This window comes from Numenius arquata, chromosome 1 (genome assembly GCF_964106895.1).
Source record: "Numenius arquata chromosome 1, bNumArq3.hap1.1, whole genome shotgun sequence".
In the NCBI taxonomy this organism is placed as follows: domain Eukaryota; kingdom Metazoa; phylum Chordata; class Aves; order Charadriiformes; family Scolopacidae; genus Numenius; species Numenius arquata.
In genome coordinates, this window is record NC_133576.1 from 107,733,848 (window position 1) to 107,757,255 (window position 23,408).

At 37.7% G+C, this 23,408-nt stretch overlaps 1 protein-coding gene across 1 annotated transcript in view; it reads left to right on the plus strand.

Moving 5' to 3' along the window:
• The window catches only part of AKAP11 (A-kinase anchoring protein 11), a 39,582-nt gene extending 16,632 nt beyond the window's left edge, over positions 1-22,950 (plus strand). The window contains 8 exon segments of the mRNA XM_074149993.1: positions 755-1,019; positions 1,478-6,134; positions 6,442-6,450; positions 8,603-8,746; positions 13,481-13,564; positions 14,345-14,391; positions 16,865-17,025; positions 22,542-22,950. Coding sequence (XP_074006094.1) covers positions 755-1,019; positions 1,478-6,134; positions 6,442-6,450; positions 8,603-8,746; positions 13,481-13,564; positions 14,345-14,391; positions 16,865-17,025; positions 22,542-22,688 — 5,514 coding nt within the window. The 3' untranslated portion in view covers positions 22,689-22,950.
• Positions 22,951-23,408: the final 458 nt, after the last annotated feature.

A 23,408-nucleotide genomic window follows, 5' to 3' on the forward strand; every position in this document is an offset into this window, starting at 1 on the left:
CCCATGCTTCTGCTAAACTAGTTCCTTTCACTGACAATTTGCAAGGAAGATGAAACTTGTCAAGTTACTTATCTCTGTTTAGATACAGGTTTCATCCTCAGCAGACTTTTCTTCTTGAAACAGAGGTGCCAAGAATTATGAATGTCAGGTGTTTGTAAAACTCAGTGGGCTTTTTTCTTACTAAAAAATTATTTTAAATTATAAATGCTGTTTAATGATATAACTTCTGTTATTTTTATTTCAGTGTTATTTCCAATATTATTATGTTAATTATATTATTTCCAATTATAAATGTTGTTAAAGCAAACTTCTTAAAGCCATATTGATTTATCATACATGCTAAATTTAATTATGTTGCATATAAGATAAAAAATACCTTGGAGAAACAAATATCCTGTGAACTGGTGTGCTATTCAGCATAAAGAGGCTTTGAAATATTGTCTTTCTCTTTGGATTTTTACCATTCATTCTTTAATAGATTCTTGAGTATGTATTATAAAGGTTGTATTACAACCCCCTTTTTTTTTGTTTGTTTGTTTTATTAGAATGATTTATTCAGAATGCAGTAGTTAGGAAAATGAGTGACTTTAACTGTCACTCTACACAAACTGTTCCATTCATTTTCTCATCTTTAAAATACTTATAAATTTTTTACTCTTCCTAATAATGCATTGAAGGAATCCCTTGCTACTCCTGACAGTTGAAATAATTATAGGATTGTTGTGTTTGCTTTCTTGTTGCTCTCTTTTTCAAGAATCAACTTCCTGAAGTGTTTTGTGTGATGAGACTGTCTCCTTCATTCCCAAGGATCAAAGTTGATTATATATTTACCTTGCTGAGCAAGTATACCACAGGCATAAGATATGCAGTGGAAATAAACTCATCGCAAAAACATCAAACAGAGACATCCCATGGAGAAGACGATGACACTAATCATTCAGTTTCTTCAATTGAGGATGATTTTGTCACTGCTTTCGAACATTTAGATGAAGATGAGCCTTCAAAGATACAAAGTGGTGGTAAGTTCTTGCACACTGTTGACTTGTAGAAATTGTTATTTGAAATTTAGGCTCTTGGGATTTCATGAGGAAATGTAAAGAAATAGTATTTTTTTTATATTAAGCATGTTTTGTAAAGGGCTATTATGCAATTGAAAATGTAATTTGTTTTCCTGTTCTTCTCACAACACTCACAACAATTTATCAACTCATAAATCAAAGATTTTAATCTCAATGTCGGATGCAGATCAAATAGGATCTTGTTCTACTTTGTGTGCTGAAAAATACATTAATTTGTCAGTGATTAGATTAGTATAATAGGATTTGAAAAAAATGAAAAATTGCTTTAATCATGAACGATCAGCTAGCACTTTGCAACAATAACAAGCCCAGCAGCTGCCATCAAAATCTGTCCCCAGTTTTCTGTAGTTCAGTGCAATCTTTTTTTCTTTCGTTTTTTTTTTTTTTTGCCTTTTCAGGTGCATGCAGCTTTACTTCTCGAAACCATCGAGATGCTGCTTCACAGACCATCCCTGGTCAATGTTTAGAAGCTGTTGACTCAAAGATCCTTGTGGGTTCTGCACGTCGAAAGTCATCTGCCAGATCTTCTACTTTGATTGATATTTTGGGACTTAAGGAACTGCCCTCAGTGAAAAATTCAGTTACAACCTCGATTTCTGATCCTTGGATACAAAGGAGTTTCTATAAGCCATATAATCCTTCTGATCAAGGTGTTAATTTTTTATGTAAAACATTGTTTTCTTCCTCTCCCGCTGAATCCTCTGAGTCAGATTGCTCCAGCCCAAGCCCCATCATCTTCTTAGATGAAGAAGGGTATCAAAAAAGCTTGAAAGCAAAACTTCAGCTGCCAAAAATTCCAGTAGTGAAAGATGGCATAGAGGATTCAGACTCAGAAGTGAGTGAATTTTTTGACAGTTTTGATCAGTTTGATGAGCTGGAACAAGCCTTGGAGAACTCTTGTAAAGTTATTAGGGATCCCGTCCTAGGGAATCCCTCCCAGAAAAGGAGGACTGCACATGAACAGTTGTCTTCTGCAAGCATTACAATGAATCCTCAGAAATTCAAGTTTGATCGTCCCACTCTCCCAGCCAATGTAAAGAAACCAACTCCTCGTAAACCAGAATCGCCATATAGCAGCGTCTTTGATGTCCCGGATTCCCCTCGCCCAGTTAAAACATCAGGAGAAGAGAATGGAGGCTTGTTCAGCCCTATTAGATCATCAGCTTTCAGTCCACTAGGGAGCTGTGGTTCTTCTGAATGTTTATGTCGAATTAATCTTGGTGGAGATGGGACAGGTCAAAATCGCCACGATGCAGTTTATAATAGTTATTCAGCATACGCTGATAGTGTTTCATTTGAAATACTGGGTTCTGTTTTTCATTCTGAGTCCTCATCAGAACAAGTATGCGCAGGAAGTGATCCGAAACACAAAGGCATTGCTTTGAAAGAGAAAAAAGGTCAAGCTGCAGATTTCAGAATGAAAACTAGTAAGGAGCCAGATAAACAAGCAAAATCTAAACATAAGTCATTAATGATTAGAGATAGCATTCAAAAATTCGCAGCTGAATTAGTTGAAAAAAGTTTTGGCAGTGCATTTAAAGACCTGCAAAAAGGCGTTTCTTCCTGCACCAGTGCACTTTGTCAATTGGCTGCTAGATTGACTTCTTCAGTCTTTCAAATGGCCTTTTATGAGATTGGAAGACGTAGAGCAATCTCCCTGAAGGAACGTGCCATTAATGGGATAGCAAACTTTTTGGTGAGCGAAGCTATAACTGGTGCTTTGAAAGAACTGCGGCACGTAAAGAAACAAATCTTTACCAACACCGTTGCTAGGTTTGCGGCAGACCTTGCTGAGGAACTTGTGTTTGAAGGAATCATGGAAGTATGCCAGTTTTCCTATCCATCGACGCCTACAACTGCACAGCCTTCATCATTTGATTATGAAGACAAAGTGGTAAGATCCTATGCCAGAGATTTGTCTGAATCTGTCATTCAGGAGGCTTTTATTGAACTATCTCAGGTTGATGTGACCTTCACAACACAAGCAGCCATTAGTGTTTCCATGGACAACATTAAATATGTGAGCGCAGAAAGTATGTTAGAGTCAACACGGACTTCCACAGTTTTTCCTAATTTTAATGATAGGGTAGCAGTGAAGCCAATCCAAGATTCCAAGAAGGAATATACAGTACAGCAAGCTCTGTTTTGCACCTCTGGTGTTGTAAGTTCAATACCTGTGCCGTTAGCTGGAAGAGCTCTTTGTCAACATCAGGTTTCCTGTGATGCTTATAAAGCAAAAGTATCTACTGCTCCAAATTCTGATGACAAAGTTTACAAAGACTCCACTCATCCATTTTTCACAAGCAGAAAGAGAGAGGAGGAAGTAGCTTCTTTCAGAAATATATACCTAACTTCAGATCACAGTCAAAGTACTGGAAGTACTTCATCACTCTTACATAGCCAAAACAATACCAGACAAACAAACAATAGATCTGGAATGAACAGCAATTCAGAAATAACAAGTGGGTCGAAAGGCATTAATACTTTTTCTGGAACTATGGTAGATATGATAGTAAATGAAGCTTATGAAGCTATAACCTCATCTAGAGTAACAAAAGCAGTAGAAGAATATACAGACTTTTTAACAAGAAAAATAATAGATAAAAAACCTTATGTGCAATGTATTGGTGAAGATTTCCCCAAGAACGTGTTTGCAGATCACTTGGCCAAGTACGTCATAAAACAATCTGTGGATGAAAGTAAAACTGTGTTATGCAACAGTAGTGAGAATTTAGCATGTAGTGTGAGCTCCCAGAGTTACGCAGATATCAGCAGAAAAGACCAATGTGTGATAAAGAAGCAAGAGACTGAGAAACAAAGCAACGTTTCTGTAATTGTGGAACAACATCAGATGCCTTTGAATAATCCATGTAACTTTCTTCTTACTCCAACTCATTCTGTTCAGTCTTTTTCAGAATCTAAAGATTGTTGGCAGGAACAAAAAGGACACAGGTTTTCTTCAAAATCGCCACCGACTTGTTCCACTGTGACTTTTGCTAGGCGTGTTCTAGAGGACGCCACTGACACAGGAAGCTGCTCAATAACATATTTAAACAAGCCCTCAAAAAACCATGATGCTCAGAAACCATCATCAGGACCTGTGACTTACAGGCAGGCTGATTGTTTTCTGCAAGCCAATAGCTTTTCTTCAGTGATGTTTGGCAGTGAAGATACTTTGCAGGTGGAAGATAAATCAAGTCTCAAAGACGGAAATATCTGTGTAATGCCTGGTACACCCCCACCAACTCCTTTAGTGCCGTGTCAAAGTAGTTCTGAAAGAAACCTAAGAAAACTGTCAAAGAAACTCAAGGGAGAATTGGCAAAGGAATTTGCACCTGCAACACCACCTTCTACACCGTACAATCCATCCGTTGCTGGTTTGTCTGAAACCGAACATGACTCTTTGGAAAATGAGGAATTTATGCTGAAACTCATGCGGTCGCTTTCTGAAGAAGTGGAAAGTAGTGAAGATGAAGATCATTCTGAAATGCCCATTGAGAAAGAGGAGTGTTCAGAAAAAACAATTCAGTATGCAGATTGCTTAGCCAGCCATATAATTTCACTAGCAACTGAAATGGCTGCTTCCCATTTAGATGGTAAAACCAACACAAAAGAAGCTGATAGACAGGTTCAGTTAGGTATGCACAACAAAAGATGTGGATATTCTGCATTTACAAATATCCCAGAAGAGACGTGCAATTCTTTGTGGAATTACGCAGGTGATATGGCAGGGAAAGTCATCAGCGAGGCCAAGAAGATAGTGAAATCAAGGCATTGTAAACTCTTGAGGTTGAAGCGGCTTAACTGTCAGGTGGATTGCCTTTATCTGAGAAAAGGCGATAAAGATTCTAGTTCAAAAGAGCGGTGCGGTCCAGGACAGGACCAGTGGCCGGGGGAGAGAGATTCATCTGTACTTCCTTTACCGCAAGGTTCAAGCACGACAGGTTTGACTTCCAAATACCCCAGCTGTGAAAGTGTGACTGACGAATACGCGGATCATATTATTCGAGTTTTGAAAAGAGAAGGTGGTAACGCTGAACTGTTAATGGATCACTATGCCAGCAGACTTGCTTACAGGTCTATCAAATCGGGCCTACAGCAAGCTGCTAGAAAATCCAAGTTGAGATGCAACAGAAAGATGTTTCCTGGGCAAAATGCACAGGTAAACGGTAAGGTGGAGCTGATCAAAGCGGTGAATAAAGATGCAGTACAGCAAGTGAAAAGCAGCGTTCATGGCTGTGAAGACCAAACATACAGCAGGGGTATCGTCACACAGGGAACAGAATGCACGGAGTTGTTACATTTTTCAGAATCCCTTGCACACAGTATCACTTGTGATGTCAGGAAGAAATTGAAAATGTCGGGAGCATGTTTGCCAAAGTCTCTGACAGATTCCTGTCTATATAAAAAGACTGAATTTGATGAAGTCACAGGGGATCTTATTAAAACAAGATTTTCTAGGACATTTCTTCCTTTTTCCCCAAATCATAAACTGTATCATAGTACAGGCAGTTTAAATGAAAGTGGCTACAGTGAAGACATAATTCAAGCTATAGAACAATATGCTAGGAAAGTAGCAGATGATACTTTAGAAATGGGTTTAGAGTCAGCTGTTCTCCATGTGGCTGAAAACAGAAAAAATGGGGATAGGCTCTCATATACTGAGAAACTGTCTCCTTTTTCTGGAACTGTCTGTAGATGCTGCAGTATGAAGGAGCATCGGTACTGTACAGAAAGTACATCTCATCATCTACCTGCGCAAGAATCCTCCATTCCAGTGAGGCATTTTCTTCATTCTGGATTAGGTGGTGCCTGTCAAAAATCAAGAGTGTTTCAGCTTGAAATTCCTAAAATTCACGTTGATGTAGAACAGAAGATAGTGGTTTCTGACAAGGGGGCTGCTGCAGCTGTAGAGAAAGCAGAAGGAGAGCTGAGTTACACAAGTCTAACAGCTGACAGTGGTATTGGACAAGATGGAGTCAGTTTTGCTGAAAGCCTTACTACTGAAATAATGACATCAGCTATGACTAATATTGGTCAGGCAGTTAACATAAGGTAATATTAATTTTCTCTTTCTTGTTCCATTCCATACCAGAAAAAGGAGGATTGTTCATACAAATATGTGCTCAGAAAGAATTTTTTTTTTTTTTTGGTAGAAATATACACTTTATGCTCTGCATGTTTTCTTTTTATTCCTCTGGTGATGTTTAAATGATTCAGAACTAGGGGAAAAAGTCTTTTTTCCACCTGTGTGAGCTTGAAACCAAGGTTTCTATGTGTATGAGCATGCATCTGTTCCAGTAGGTGACTAGTAAGTAGAATTTACAATTTCAACTTGAAATGCTGTTATTTTTACCTACAGTAAAGAATAGTAGACCTTACAAGTTTTATTGATAGGTTTGTTCCCTACCTGTATTTCCACTTCTGTGCTAAAAAATAAAGGTAGTTTATTTTTGCTTTTGTCAGTAGGACCAACATCTGGTACTGGTCAAACTAGCCATTGCTTTATGGTATGAAGGCTTTATTTTGATTATAGCTATGTTGTGACAGTGTCATTATTGGGGGAAAAAAACCTTACTTAAAGAAAAACCAACTTACTAAAATACACTTTAGTTTATAAAATACAGTAGAGAAGGAACTGACTTTGAAATTCTTGTGTATTTAGCAAAGGCTAATATACTGCTTCCTTTAATAGGCTTATAAATAGGAAATACGTGCCACAGTGACTTTGGAGCAAACAGCAACTGATTCTTAAAACAGACTGTGTGGTGATCAGAGTGACTTGAAATTCCTTTTCTTCAGGTCCAAGAGCAATCTTTACCATGATGGTTTTTTCCAATTTCTAGTAATATTTATTTTCCTACTTTCTTTGTGTGTGTGAATTACTCACAATAGCTAAAAGTTTGTTTTCCCAGTTTCTAGAGGGGCATCATGATGAATAATAAAAATTATTTTTATATGTTCAGTGGCTAAAGGCCACAGTGAGACTGAATTAAATTTTTCAAGGTTGGATATGAAACCTGTATGTACTAGCTTCTGCTCCATAGATGTGAATGAAACCTTTTATTTTGTTTTGTGGGGGGTAACTTTTGTAGAAAACTACAAGATCTGCTTTAATTTTTATCACCTTGGAATCAAAAGTGTTAAATTAAAAATTCTAGCAGCATAAAAGTGCTAATAAGATATATATTGTGGCTCTCTTGTATACAACAGAGTTGAGTCCTTAGTGTGTGAACAACAACAAAAAAAAACTAGTAGCGTGGTGATGTTTTTCTGTACCTGCAGTTTCAAAGGTACTTTTTCTGAATGACTTCTTAAAATATTATTTAAAATTTCTAGTTAGAATATGACAACAATAAAATACAGCGTTCAAAGAGGTACTGTTTATTGTTTCTGTGACAAGGAGGTGTTATTAGGGCTTTAACATGACAAAATTTATAAATGTTTCTTACATCATTATCTCATGTATGGTATGTAATGCATATGGTTCTTGGGAAGCTGCCTTGTGTGGTGAAAAGAACTGTTGCTAGTGCTGGTATAACTGTAAATAAAAATGGGGGGAAATCACCACCTTATTGCCCAAATGGGTTCCAGGTCAAACAGTTATTTATTCAAAGCTACATATTTGTCTGCAGAAATTCATGCTCGTTGGAGCGAAGTGTTGCCAGTGATGGGGTTAAGGGTGGCTTTTTAAATAGTGAATGCTACCGTGGCTCCTTGCTATGGTGGTAGTAGGATGATAATTTTTCTTGAACTTTCTTCCACTTCACTTGTATGTAGATAGTCACAGTTTGCATGTTCTCATATTTTAACTTTCTTCCAAGGAGTCAAAATTCTTTAAAGTTATCAAACTGGATCTTTTGAAGCGTCTTTTAAAGGCTACCTTCTATTGAGCATACTTGCTTGATTGTTTTTTGGATAAAATTTTCAATATGTTTCCTGAGGGAAAAATTCAGTATGAGTCGTGTTGCTACACTTCCTTGAAGCAGGAAGACAAATCTTTCTCTATAGAAAGACCTTTTTAAAAAATGGATTCCTAACATTTTAAACACCAGTGAGTACTTAAGCACTTTGCCTGCAATAGCAGACCACCAACTCGTTGTACTGGAAGCGGGGCGGAAAAGTAGCCAAACTGTCCTATAGTGAACAAGTTCAAAAATCTTAAGTCTTCTGCTTGGAAAGTGTACCTTGATATACAGTCCATAAGACTGAAATGCCTTCTATTTTTTATAGCAAATAATCTTCCAAATGAGAGAGTTATTTGTGCCACTCACTCCGTCTTTTATTGAAAGAATTTCATATAGTAATCACTGACCTAAACCTGTTGAAATTTCCATTTCATTTGATTGCTCCATTTCTTATATTGAGAATAGGGTACAAATTAATGGTTTACCCCTTTTTTTCTTTTCCTTGGAATTTAATGTCTTTGAAATGGTGTTAAATTGCTGTAAATGAACTAACACAAATCAGCTTGAAATGCGGTGATGTTTTTGTTTTGAATTTTTGTTTAGCTCTGTTGGAAGAGAAGGATTTCACTCTGTTGAATCTATTGTTAGCCAGCAGATGAGTCTTAGTATTGGTGATGATAGCACGGGTAGCTGGTCCAATCTAAGTTTTGAAGATGAACATCCTGATGAGAGCAGCAGCTTTCTTCACCTCAGTGACAGGTAACTATAAACACGTTAGTATACTTAATTATTTTGATGCCAAATTACTTGACATCAAGTGCTTTTCTCCTGGGGATTGGGGGAGAAGAGCTTATTTTGTCTTCAACACACAGCGACCCTTTTATTAAAAAGAGCTCTAGTATTTGTGTTTTCTTACAAAATGTTGTTGCCCAGGAATGTTCATACTGTACACTCTGTAAATGTGTACAGCATGCGTTGTCATTGAAGTCAGGGAGTCACATCAAGCAAAACTGTACATACATAATTTAAGTATTAGCAAAAGATGCAGACATTTTTAAAACGACCACGTGTAAAATACAACTTGAAAGTATTGTTTATTAGTTTTGCTCTGAAATACTAAAACTTAATTATTAAGAATTTGTTTTATGTAAATTCATCTATTCTTGAAGAATTTGCATGAGGAGCTTTAACAGCAATTTTTGTCTTTTTTGGGAGTTGAATTTATAAACCGTTCTAACTGATGTTGGTGGAGTATTTACGTACTACTAACCATGAGCTTACAGGTCTGTAATATTGGAACTTACCCATTCAGGGAAGTAAAGTTTTCCACAGAGCTTCTTGCTGCACTTCCCCTGGCTGATTGATAACTAACAAAGATTAGAATGGGAATTTTAAAAATATGCAATGTCTCTGCCTGTTTCCAGGGAAAGTTATATTGAGAGTTATGGCCCAAGCTTCTATGTAAGGAATATATGAGGAATGAGTAAACTTAGTTTTTTATGATTTATATACTACTTATGCTACTGTAAAAAGTTCAGCATTTCTGTTGAAGAACAGTAGAACTGGGGGAGAGGTTTTTTCTTTCTAGTTAGTAGTTCCAGCATCACTGAGATTAAAAAAAAATATGGAAGATGTGCTTCCTTATGTAATGTACAAATGGGTTGTTTTGTACCAAAGTGAAACTACTCACTTAAATATTTTTTCATGTTTTGCTTAACTAAATATTTTAATCAAACTACTAGTATAATTTATTACTCGTACAACTGAATAATTTTGTAAGAGAGCACATTGCCTTAAAGTTATTTTAACATCATCCATTGAATGAATGGAGTTTAGACTTACATGATGAATTTTGGAGTATAAGGAATAATATTCAATTTATTGGCTGTTACAAATAATGAATAAAATATAGGTTAGTTGATGCTAGAAAAAAAAAAAAGAGTTTAAGAACATTGTTATACCTGTAGTGCTTATGTTGTATTTGTTGTTTGTTTATCATCCCAAAAACAGGTTTAAATGAAAAGAGGGTAATTTCTGTAACTTGCAAGAAAATCTGTGGCTCATTAGAGGAGGAATGAACTAAATTAGCGTTTTACTTGGAGATCAGGGGGTGTAATTTGGACAGCAAGGTGTTGGCAGAAGAAACCGGCATGCACAAATTGATCAGCTAGTTTTACAAAGCCAACTGTGGATTGGTAACAGCGTATGTGTTCCTTTGTGTTGCTGAGATTTAGCAGGTGGAAGTGACAGGACGTGGGGCTATTGCCCTGAGTAAAAAGATATTGGGGGGGTGAGAGGAGAGACCTTCTGTAACAAAACAAGGTTCGGTAATAACGCTGTCTGTGGAACAGTGTTAGCATCTTCTAAGGAAGTAAAATTGTGTGGCAGTGATGAAAATTTATTGCTTTTATTTCCTCTTTTTAATATAAACTGTTTTATTAAACAGGAGAATGCCATTCAGTCATAGAGGGGCATTCATTATGCAGTTGCAGCAGTTAAAAGTTTGGTTTTTTATTGGTTTTGTTGTTGTTGCTGGTTTTTTTTCCTTATAGTTAGGGCCATCTGTTTAAAAAAAAAAAACAAACCAAAAACCAAACTGTGCTGATTATATGTAAACCATGTCAATTTGAAACATTTAACTGTACTATCAGGTAGCATTGCTCCCCTGGCAGCTATTTCTTAATGCAGGTGCACTTCCTTCCAGTGTCTAAGAAGCTGTCAGCAGTCTTGCTTGTACCATCTTGGAGGTACTAGATAGTGTTAGACCAATTTGTTTATAGCACTAGTACAATGTAACTAAGCAGCATAGTGAACATTAGACAAGTTTTACTTGGTGAGGGAGGACCTTTCCTTTACCCCAGTATTTTCCAAGCTATTTGCAGTGTTCAATGGATACCGGTACTTCAGACTCCCTTAGCTGACATTTTGGGAATTATCTTCATAATAATATACCTAGAGATTCCATTAAGGGTAGATGAAATTTTTTTGGAGCACAGGATCACAATCCCCAGAAAACAACACAACAGTACAAGCTACAGTGGTCCAGTTCAATTTACCTTGCATTGCTTTACTTCAGGGAAAAACAAAACCAAACATTTTTTTTTGTAATAGCTCTGTTGAAATGGTACATGCCCTCTGTGTCTCAGATGAATATAAAAGTTGTACTTCAGTACTTCACAGAGGATTAAGCTATCTGTAAACAAGGCAGCAAGACAACTTGGAAGGAATTACCAAAGCATGATCCCTGCAGTTCCATTTGAATGGAAATAGGAGTGAAAGTTCTTTAGCAGACTTGGTAAAGTTAGTTATGTGGGGGAGTGCTTGGATCTTCTGCTTTGCCTGCCTAATATTAGTGACTTTAATTTAGAAATAAAATAGTCTTTTTCTATAACTTTCTATAACTTTTTCTGTAGTTAATGTATAGGTATAGGCATAGTCAGAGACATGGGCTTTTCCAGGGGATGAATCAGAGCATCCAGGTTAGGTTATAATTCAGAGCAGAAGCCTCTTAGCTTTGACTGCATGTACTTAATGCAGAATCTCAAAGCAGATGGTCTGAGTTATAGTTCCCATATGTACAATATGTGTGTATATATGTATTTTTATGTATATATAAAAGTTGAAAGCTTTTCTTGTAGTTCTTCTGCTGGCTCGTGTTGAAGAACTGCATGAAACATTACAGAAGCATTCTAATGCCTCTATCGCTTGTTCTGTTGTTACAGGACTTTATTTTCAAGACTGTTACTTTGGAATCTTAGAATGAAATAAAGGTCACATTACAAAAAAGTCTCACACACTGCTATGGATTGTAATCATACAGTTAAATATATGTTTATTTCAGACTAAGTTTGACATCTTAAAAAAATATATTAATCTCTTACCTAATCAGAATAGTAGTATACATGAGCTTATTCTGTTAGGTTGCAAATACTTTTTCCTTCAGTCCAAGAACTTGGACAACTTTTACTGCCACTTTCACTTATGTTATGCATTTATAACTTTCTGTGAAAGAGGCTGTTTGAGTGCAAACTATTGGTATCGGTAGGCTATGTTAAATCTTTTCTACCCATGTAATTCAAACCAAATTTAATACTTCATATATACTGTGATAGTCTCACACAGTAGCTTGAGAGGTGTTCTTAAGACCAGGATTGCATTCTCTGTGCAAATCAAGTTGGTTTCTTTGGAAGCTTCTGCTCTTTAATTTTCTTTTTTCTTTTTTGCGTAATGAGAGAACTGTTCTTTGCACATGCTGAATGAAACACCTGCAACTTTTAAATTTTTTTCCTGCTAGGGTGTGTTCATCTTGCAGGCTTGCTAACCTGCTGTTACTGTTTTGAAATTGGGATCCAAGCAGGCATACTGGAAAGCAAAGGACACTGATAGGTGATGCTGGTACTGGCAGACTCTTAAGAGAGATTAATGTCTGCCGCTTGAAATGTTTCTTTCCAGCGTTTGTTTTGTATTTTCATATTTGCCTTGAGTGGAATGGGCGGAAAAGAAGAGCTTTAACAGTCACACAAAACTTAGGTGAAGAAGGAATCTCCTTGCAGCAGGTGTTCTCTGCAGTTGCTTCATGGCTTGTCATACCATCTAGAGTAGACAATCTAGCTTTCTCAAAGCATGCTGGTTATCTTGAAATCCTATTTTGGAAGCCTTCCAGGCATACTCTGGGGGAGTTACTAAGTTGGGGAACAGGAGATTTAATCATATGAATAGCTCAATCTTGTACATAAACACAGGCTTAACAAACTCTGCAAATTATAATGCCTGAAATGTACCAGTGTAAAGACATGCTCAATTTTTTTCCATTCTTTGCATTGGCTTGAATGTAGTCATGGAATAAATGCGATGTGTTATGAAGTGTAAGCGAATCAATCTTTTTAGTATTGTTTTCACTGATCTATAATTCTCTCCCCCCCCCCCCCCCCATTTTTAAAAAATCAGCTAGTAGAACAATATTCAGAACTTTTTCTAAAAAAGGTTTTTTATTTGCCCTCAGAATTCCTTCTCATCAGGCTGTTGGAGATCATTACTGGATTTTTGGAATGAGTTGGAAGGATTTTATTTGTGCAGGTGTCTTCACAATGTATAATTTTATGAACTCTTAGCTAGTCCTTAAGCAAATATTGTCGTTGGAATCCATATTCCTATGAGTAATCATATTGAAATTGTTGAGTTTGTATAAATAATGAGCAATATGCTTAGACCTGAGGACAGAATTACGGCTAGCACTGATCTGGAAAATTAATGAGTACAAATTAATATTTTCACCTGTGTACTGAAACTTAGCAGTTTTGCATTATTGGGCACATTGCTGCTGTGAATAGCACTGACAATCATGTTTGTACTCTGTTCCAGCAAACCTGTTTAGGAAGTTTCAATGCTCTTGGCATTAAATGTCTTGACAAAACAGCTCTAAGGACAATGAAGGTTCTAGTTTGAGGTATTGTTCTTTTCTAGTTCAGCTGTGTTCTCTTCTTCTCCTGGCAGTAATGGTAACAGCAGTAGCTGGAGCAGTCTTGGTTTAGAAGGGGATATGTATGAGGAGAATTTATCCTTTCCAACATCAGACAGGTTGGTTGAGTTGAGAAATATAAACCAGATGGGTTCCTCATAATTAATGCATGAAATCATCATTTTGGAAAATAAAAATATGGTGCTTTTTTTTTTTAATGCTGATACATTATTCACACTTTTCTCACTTAATCACAGTATGATTTTTTCATTAATTAATCCATACTGAATGGTTAAATTTTGCTGTGCTAAACTAATGACTGTGTTCTGCTTGCAAAATGAAAGATCCCTTTGTGCATGTTCTTGCTTGCAGTTTTACAAGTCTTTAGATTCACTTTTTCATGCAAACTAGAGCTTGCTTCCTACAGGATTTCTGTTTTCTCCTTTAGCTTTTGGAAACTTTCAAAATTGTGTGGCAATTGATTTCTTGTAGAACACTTATGACTTACAGCTTTGAATAACCTATAGCTGTTCATACTTGTGACATAAGGTGGCTCAACCTTTTAACATATGAAGCAAAACTAAACTGTCCTCCTTAATTAAAATCAGTAAGTTTTATTCTTATTTTAAAATGTCTTCATATTACAGTCTTTCTTTTTAACACCCTTCTCTTGTTTCTCTCTTCTCCCTTCTTTCCCTAAGAGAAAATCTTGTGAAGTTGACAATAAATCTGTTTCCAACATGAAATAGTGTGAGAAGCAAAGCTTCTTTTCATGATCACTGCATAATTCTTTTATGATCTTCCTGCCCTTTAACCTTCATTACACTCTTAAGATTGACTACATTTATTGTGCATATATTGGATTGTATTAATATTTTTGTTTTATTTTTAAAACACAGTGATGGAACAGAAGATAAAGATGAAGACTCCAAGGATGCTGTAGAAGGTAATGTTGATGACCTGTGCAATCTACATGAATTACTCTTGTTAATTCTTTGCTTCTGTAGTCTGCAAAACAAGGTGACAACCCTGTTGTCCCTATTCATCATAACGCATGTCAGTCAAGTGTCAGAATATATTCTTGGATTAATACCCTACATACATGTCTTAATGCACTGAAATTTACAGCCTTTGGGAAGCTCTAGCCTCTGGTGCTCGTACATGTATTTAATAATGTCAGGTAGGGAGCTCTGATCAGCTTGTTGAAAGCATAAATTTATATGCATGGACCAACTTATTTGTAAAACATTTGTTAAGGAGCCATAGCAATTCATCTCCATGGCTATGTTGGAGATACTGCAGAAGTTATTCAAATTGGCCATATTAACCTTGGAAGAGGAGTCATGAGAAACAATGAAAAAGCTTGGATTCAATACGTTTGCTGTAATATCTTTCTTCTTAGTGAAATATAAAATAGGGTCTATCCAGAATCTTGTTACAACTTTCTGATTCATAGAAGATCTCTGCTGTGGTTCCAGTCTGATTAAGTGCCAAAGGTTGTTAACTCAAATGAGGACAGCCTGAATACACAGTGTATGAGGTGGATTTAAAGATGAGCTGATATTTGAGCAAGTTCTAACAGAGCTTTTCTTTGTGTTGGGTATATTCTGAAGATGAAATAAGTGTTTCAAGAAACCTCTGCTGTCTGCTTACAGAGGATATTCAGCCATGTTGCAAATCTCCAAATAGTCTTGATGTAAGCAGAAGATGTGTGGTTGCTTCTTTTTTTTCTTAAGCTTCTGGAAAAATGTATGGAAATGAACTGCATCTCTTAAATTTTATTTTTTTTTAAATCAGATGGGAACAGAAGATGACAATACCGTAGTTTCTCTGTTTCTAATGCAACTGCTCTTTCAATATCGTGTTAATTTTTGGAACTCATGCTGTAGAGGAAGTGTTGAAAATTGGATAGACTTCAGTAAAAACAGCTCTAAATTTTGGAAAAAATCAGAGGCACTGTGATCAGTCTGCCTGTACAGGAAAGAATTCTGAAATAGACACTTTTAAAAAATTTAGTAGATGAAGGCATAGTGAAAAGTAGCAGTTGGAAATGGAAATGACTGATGGACAATGTGAGAGCCATTGCTGTTCAAACAATTTATGAAAGGCTGTGTTAAATTCCTTGTCATTTGGAATATATTTTCACTGAATTTCACTGAATTTTTAGAGTTGGAAGGGACCATAAAGATCATCTAGTCCAACTCCCCTGCCAACGCAGGATTGCCCAGAGCATGTCAGAGCATGTTACTCAGGACTGCATCCAGGCGGGTCTTGAAAATCTCCAAAGAAGGGGACTCCACAACCTCCCTGGGCAGCCTGTTCCAGGGCTCTGTCACCCTCACTGTAAAGAAGTTTCTTCTCATATTTGAGTGGAACCTCCTATGTTCCAGCTTGTGCCCGTTGCCCCTCGTCCTCTCACTGGCAACCACTGAAAAGAGTCTGGCTCCCTCCTCCTTCAACCCACCCTTTAAAGACTTATAAGCATTGATAAGGTCTCCCCTCAGCCTTCTCTTCTCCAGGCTAAAGAGTCCCAGCTCTCTCAGCCTTTCTTCATAAGGGAGATGCTCCAGTCCTTGAATCATCCTCGTTGCCCTTCGCTGGACTCTTTCCAGTAGTTCCCTGTCCCTCTTGAATTGGGGAGCCCAGAACTGGGCACAGTATTCCGGTTGTGGCCTCACCAGTGCAGAGTAGAGGGGGAGAAGACTTCCCTGGACCTACTAGCCACACTCTTCCCTTTGCAGCCCAGGATTCCATTGGCCTTCCTGGCCACAAGAGCACACTGCTTGCTCATTGTCATTTTTCTGTCTACCAGGACCTCCAGATCTTTCACTTCAGAACTTGACTCCAGCAGGTCCACACCTAACCTGTATTGGTGCCTAACATTCTTCTTCCCCAGGTGCAGGACCCTACACTTTTCCCTGTTGAACCTCATGAGGTTCTTCCTTGCCCAGCTCTTCAGCCTGTTCAGGTCTCACTGGATGGCAGCACGGCCCTCTGGGGTGTCAGCCACCCCTCCCAGTTTGGTATCATCAGCAAACTTGCTGAGGATACACTCGGTCCCCTCGTCCAGGTCGCTGATGAATATGTTGAACAGGACTGGACCAAGTATTGACCCCTGGGGGACACCACTGGTTACAGGCCTCCAGCTTGAACCTGCTCCATTAATCGTTAATCATATATTACAGCTTAGATGTCTTTTAATACTCAGCTATGTTTGTGTACAATTGTAAATGGGAAAAACAGTACTTCCTCATGTGAAAGTACAGAAGCACTTCAGACCAGCATGATTTTTTCCCTTTCTATTATCTGCATGTATTAAATTCAGGTTTTTAAGAAAATATAGTCTAAACAGTGAACAACAGAGACTTTTCTGAAACAATTTGAAACTATGTATTTGATGATTATATTTTTAATGTTAGGTTCGGAGCAAATACGGAAGACTTTAGCAATAGTGAATATTGATCTGCAACCAAATCTAGTGGACCCTCAACTCAGAACAGCGCTCCAGTGGCTGGTGGCTTCTGAAACAGAGGTGTCTGATCTTCACTTCCATGACACTGCTACAAGGGAATTTGTCTTTGTAAGTACTTGGGTTTGATGGGTGGTGGGGATGCGAAAGGATTTGCTTGATTTCCGTTTGCTGTGATACACCAGCTGCTACTGCTTTATTTGCCACTCTATAATAATAAGGTATTTGCTGTTGAGGAAAATCATTATTTAAATCCTGAGAGGTCAAAGTGGAACAGCCTGTTTAGCCTGTGTATGTACCACAAATAAAACAGTATTAATCAAAGCTGAGTTAACTTGTTACACAAGTTGTTTTCCTAGTTTTACTCCAAAGAGGATACAATTACAGCATTTTTATTTAGCAGAAAGTGTATGTTTTCAAGCATTTTTTACTTAATTTTTAATTGTCTACAAATTGAATCATGCAAATTAATTTCTAACTTAATATTGATGTTCTGCCTCAGGTTTTTCTGCTAGCAAATGCACTTTTTCTTATCAGAAAGAAGTTTAGGTTCTAATTAAATATTTAATATGTTTTTATTCTGTAAGCAACTGCAACCAAAACTGTTAAGAAAGAAGGCTCAGTTAAATTTTAGGTGCTTTTATTTTTGGTTTTATAGATTGAATTTAATATGTGACCAGAGAGAAAGCGGAAGTTTAAAGAATTAGGCTTTAGCAAGTAGCATCTCTTAGGGAAGGGTCAAAACTTTGGTGCGTGCACTGACCTGAGTTTTTCCATCACAAACGTATAAGAGAAAATTCTTATTCCTATAAAATTACAAAAATTACTCCTTTGTGGCTACACACCAAACTGCACATGATAATCTGGCATTTATTACATTTGACCTATTTTTTTTTTTAATCTTCTACGAAGAAATTTTTTTAACATTACGTGGCTACTGAAAGGCTAACTTAACAGATATATTGGCATTGTGTCTAATGATAAGGTTGATATGAGTGATAGGTTATCAAAGATTTTTATGTTGTGACCTGGTAACGTGAAAAAGTGTTAACATGATGCCATTGTTTTTGCCAAGATCTTAATTAATAAAAACATACCAACTTAATGTGCGTATCAGTATATTAAGGAAGGAAAAGCTTGCTCTCAGTTCCCAAATCCAGTATTGAGTCTTCAACTTGGTGCTTTCCAAAGCTCAGATCATCGTTTCGGGAGAAAAGGGGAGTGACCAGGAAGTAGAGGTCAATATGACTAAATAGACTCCCAAACTTATATGAATGTGGGCACCTACAGTGCTTGGTTCCTGTAAATTTGTGTTAAGAGTGTGAAAGGTACCTAGAGGCCAGTCCAGATCATACCTGGGCTGAATTTTCATAAGAGTGGCTTCTCCCTTTCTAGCTAGAAAAAAATGCTAATTTTATTATTCTTTTGCGTGTGTAACTGTGTGGTATATGTATTCAATCCCGAGAGTAGAAGGTCTTGCATTCTTATTTAGAATAAGCAAGAAAATTGGGAAATTTTTTTTTGGTAAGTTGAAATATATCCCCTGTGCTTCTTTTCTGGTATGTTGGTATGTTTGATGTAGAATTATTTCAAAACTACGTTTTGTTGATGACACCAAGCTGTGTAGCGTGGTCGACATGCTGGGGGGAAGAGATGCCATCCAGGGGGACCTGGACAAGCTTGAGAGATGGGGCCGTGCAAACCTCATGAAGTTCAACAAGGCCAAGTGCAAGGCCTTGCACATGGGTCGGGGCCATCCCAAGCACAAATACAGGCTCAGGTGGAGAATGGAATGAGAGCAGCCCTGAGGAAAAGGACTTGGGGATGTTGGTGGATGAGAAGCTCAACATGAGCCAGCAATGTGCTGGCAGCCCAGAAAGCCAACAGCATCCTGGTCTGCATCAAAAGAAGTGCAGCCAGCAAGTTGAGGGAGGTGATTCTGCCCCGCTGCTCCACTCTCGTGAGACCCCACCTGGAGTACTGTGTCCAGCTTTGGAGTCCTCAACACAGGAAGGACATGGACCTGTAGGAACAGGTCCAGCGGAGGGCCACAAAGATGATCAGAGGGATGGAGCACCTCTCCTATGAGGACAGGCTGAGAGAGTTGGGGTTGTTCAGCCTGGAAAAGAGAAGGCTCTGGGAGACCTTATTGCGGCTTTCCAGTACTTAAAGGAGGCCTACATGAAAGATGGGGAGTGTAGTGATAGGACAAGGGGTAACAGGTTTAAACTGAAAAGGGTAGATTTAGATTAGATATTAGGAAGAAATTCTTTACTGTGAGAGTGATAAGACACTGGAACAGGTTGCTCGGAGAAGCTGTGGATGCCCCATCCCTGCAGGTGTTCAAGGCCAGGTTGGATGGGGCTGTGAGTAACCTGGTCTATTGGAAGGTGTCCCTGCCCATGGCAGGGGAGCTGGAACTCGATGATCTTTAAGGTCCATCCCAACCCAAACCATTCTATGATTCTATTGTATGTTAGTTTGGACACTTAGAGTGGACTTCATGCTTTCATAAACTAGAAGGCAGTTTAAGAGTACATTTCTCCATTTCTGTTTTTATTTTAAACTGGTGGATTTAATCCTTATATTCATATGTTCCTTCCCTGCTATGGCTTGTAAGTGTCTTAACATGAAGAAGAAAATACTTCACTTTTTCGGTTCTCACATGCCTGACCTAGCATTCTCTGAAGTTCTTTTGATGCGAATGAGTTGGGTTTAGTGACTACAATCATTCTGACCTTGTGAGTCGTTTTTGCCATCTTTTGAAGATCTATCCATCTATTTCATGCTTCTTGTATGCAAATTGCAGTGTTGCAAATATTCAGACATACTGTTGGTGGGACCCACAAGTGTTGTTAATATTCTCCTGTGTGTGTGTTTGGGACACACCTGTATCCTACACTGCAATATATCATGTAAGACAAAAAAATAGGTGTCAAGTGCCTCTTTTTTAATTTTTCCTCGAGTCTCTCATTCTTCTGCGAGCCCTGACTCAGTAGATTTCAAAGTTGCGATGCTACTATTTGAGCCAATGCCTGAAGACACATAGAGTCATAGAATAAGATAGGAAAGCCATTATTAGCTGTTTGTGTATCTGAACACCACTCTAGCTACTGTAATAAGAGAATAGCACTCTGGAAAATAACAATGTCTATTATGTATGCATTCCTAAGAAGCTGTAATATTTTTCTAATTGATACTTCAGTCATAAAATGATACTGAGTTGACACCTAAAGATAAAACACAAAACCTTCAGGCAGGCAGCAGTTATACAGTCATGAAAAAGTTAAAAAAGTTAATTGTTTGACTTAATTGTATAGATTAATTTTTAGTTCTCTAAATGCTGTTATCTTAAAATGAACTGAAATCCTGTTTCCCCTCATGGGGGCAGGGAAGGATTACCTGTTTTTTATTCCATCCCGTTTCCCAACTGGAATGATCTCTGACCAAAACTGAGCGTCTTGGATTAGAAATAGTCATTCTCGGTTCTGTCCCTAGTAAAGCTAGACAAGCACCTCCAGAGGGCACTGCAGCCCAGCAGAAAACTAAGCTGACCTCTACGTACTGATCTCTCGCCAGCTCTGGAGTTTTGGTCATCTCATAGGTACTTTGGTGTGTTACCTCAGTTACGTGGGCTTTAGATTACACTAAACAGTAATTTTCTCTATAAGCAGTTGGTGGGTTTTGGAAGGGAGGAAAGGCTTGTGTTAGCTGATCACAGCAGGGGTAATGAGCCACTGATGTGATGTGGCTGTGTAAAAGGCAAAAATATCCTAGCATGTATCAGGCAAGGTATTACTTGCTGCAGCTGGGTATGAACTCTTACTTAAGGACACATGTTATACTTAGCAAGGCAGAAAGAATTTAAATACCTATGTAGGAAACAAAATACATTTGTTAGGAGCTAGAACAAGAAACCAGTAAATTAGAATAGTTCGTTTTTGACTTCTTTGAGAAGCCTGACAGCGTGGAAATGCAAGTGCCTGGATTAAAAAAAACACATATATGCAATTTTTAATCAGACCTTATCTAGCTCTTTTAGGATTCCTGGTGTCTATTTTGAGGAGACTCCAATATTTCACTTGTCTGACAGTAAGAAACAGATCAGTCTGCTAAAGAAATAGTGAGATTGAACTTTGAACACTAAAAATGGAAAGATTAATGAAACCAGGTGCCAACTCTATCATCTTACAATGGTGGTATCTTCTTTGGACAGAAGTTTTATACTTTATTTGCTGAAGTAGGTCTTTGGACATTAGCCAAACTTTCCTCTGGCATAAGAAAAATGACTACTCTTTTATAAACCAACAAACACCATTTACAAAATTGCCTGCTGTAGACTGTAAAACTCTTGCACCCTGTGCTCTGTTTTAAAATTCACAGAAATAACAACAGATTTCATTTCTTTTTATTGTAGAAAAGACGCTGGGTTTTTTTCACTGAAAAAGTTTCAGTGTTTAGGATATATTGTACTCAAAATTAGAGAGGATCTTTTTTGCTCGTTCAAGTTAATTGTTTGCTCAAGAAGTTAATTGTTTTATACATGTTTTTATGCCCACATTCTTTCTGTCAGTTCCATCACCTGCCTTGTTGCAGTTGGTACATTCCCTAGGTGAAGAACCAGAGAGAGATTGTCTTCCTTTTCATTTTTTAATAGAATTTTGTATTGCAATCTGACAAGTTTCATAGAAGAAACATTATTAATTTTAAATTTTCTATCTGTGGAAGATATTTCACTGAACGCTGTTTATGACTTTTTCTTAAAAATTAACGTATGGAATGTCATGGGTAGGGACTATGAAAGGCAATAAAATTCTACAGATTCAAGGAATAAATAGGGTGTCTAAATTGTGTTTATTAAATGCAGCATTGACAGTTGTCCAGAAAGCTACAGAGAATAAAGGGGTTTTTTTGGGGGGGTTTGGTGGGCTTTTTTTAAGTAAAAGATTTTTTTACTCCTGGGCAAATGGGCAAATTCATCCTTGTCTTATGGTGGGCTTTTTTCCATATATAGCTGAGCTTGACGCCTAAGCAAAGGAAGATTTTTTTTTTTTTTTTTTTTCCTTGGATCCTGGGTGAAAAATAAATGTTTTCAGCTACACTGATCTCTGCTCCCAAATGGTAGCTTAACTTAACCCTCACCTTTTCCTCTTCCCCAAGATGTTATAATTTCCCAACTCTGAAGACACTGTTTTCATTGAGGGTAGCATCTGTGCCACCCAAACCACACTATATGTTGTGAAAGGAAAAATCCACATCCTTTTATTAAGACTGAGTTTTGTCTTTTTATATGTGCATTATTGGCATGGGAGGGGTGGCAGATGTCTTAATCTTGTGTTCAGAATTTCCTGTTTTCTGCAGTCTTGATGAACCACAGCCCTCATACCTGTGGCACCACGTCATTTGAAAATGTCGCTCCCGCCAGAAGAAAATTTTGTGAAAACTGCCCTAAAGAAACTTCCGCCTGATTCTTGTGGAAGTTTTTGTTTTTCTAGATGTGGGAATAACGATTAACTCATTACAACTGATCTCTTATGAGCTAATGTTTCAAGAATAACTTATGTAACTGTTAATCAGGATGTGCCAGTCAAAATATTTTGTTTTGTGTTCCCCTATCTCCCCTTTAGCTTTCCAGAAGACTGCGAGAAAGAAATTGGAAAGTTGGAGATCTCTTGCAAGCAGTGCTGAAATATTGTGAAATGACAGAGAAGGTGTCTGATGGAGAGCAAGCTCTAAATAAGTCTTTGGTTGGTTGGCTTCTGGAAAACGTCTGAAAAATCCAAAGATGCAACACTCTTCACTTCATTCCTCTTTTGAAGGAGATACAAAGAACACAGATATGTAAAGTAAAATGCAACTAATGAATGTTCAAGTAATCGTCAGCATTTAAAAGACTTTGAGGTGAAAGTCAAAATAGCTGTGCTGTGCTTTGTGATACTGTGCACATGGTATGTTTATTCAGTCCATAATTGGTATTGTCCACCCACGCATAACATGTATTTACTGCTGTGTTCAGACCATTGAAATATATTTATGAAAAAATCCCTTGTCTGTGATAGTAGTTCAGAGGAGACAGTCTCAGACATCATATTCAGGATTCCCGCTGTGCCTGGATAGCTCTTTTCCCCACTCGTGTGTGTGCTATATTCACTGTGGGACTAAGAGCACTGATGTTCTGCAAAAATCTGTTCTGGAATACCTTGCTTCAGATAATGAAAAAAATCACCAATATTAGCCAGGTGTTATATGCCCAAGGGCACCATTGCCAGGAAGAAAATGGTGACCTGCCCAAGCAGCTTCACAATGCAGTCTGGCTTCATAGCCACCTTTATCAAGTTTAACTTCATGTGGAGACGTGAGAGCCTGCTCTGAAATTGTTGAGGTGCAAATACATGTTCCCTTCTGTTGACTAGTATAGAGCTGGTAGAAGGGCAGAGTGAGTAGCTGAGCATAATTTCATACGTACTTCTTCAGCGAGGTTTCCTGAAGCTTGC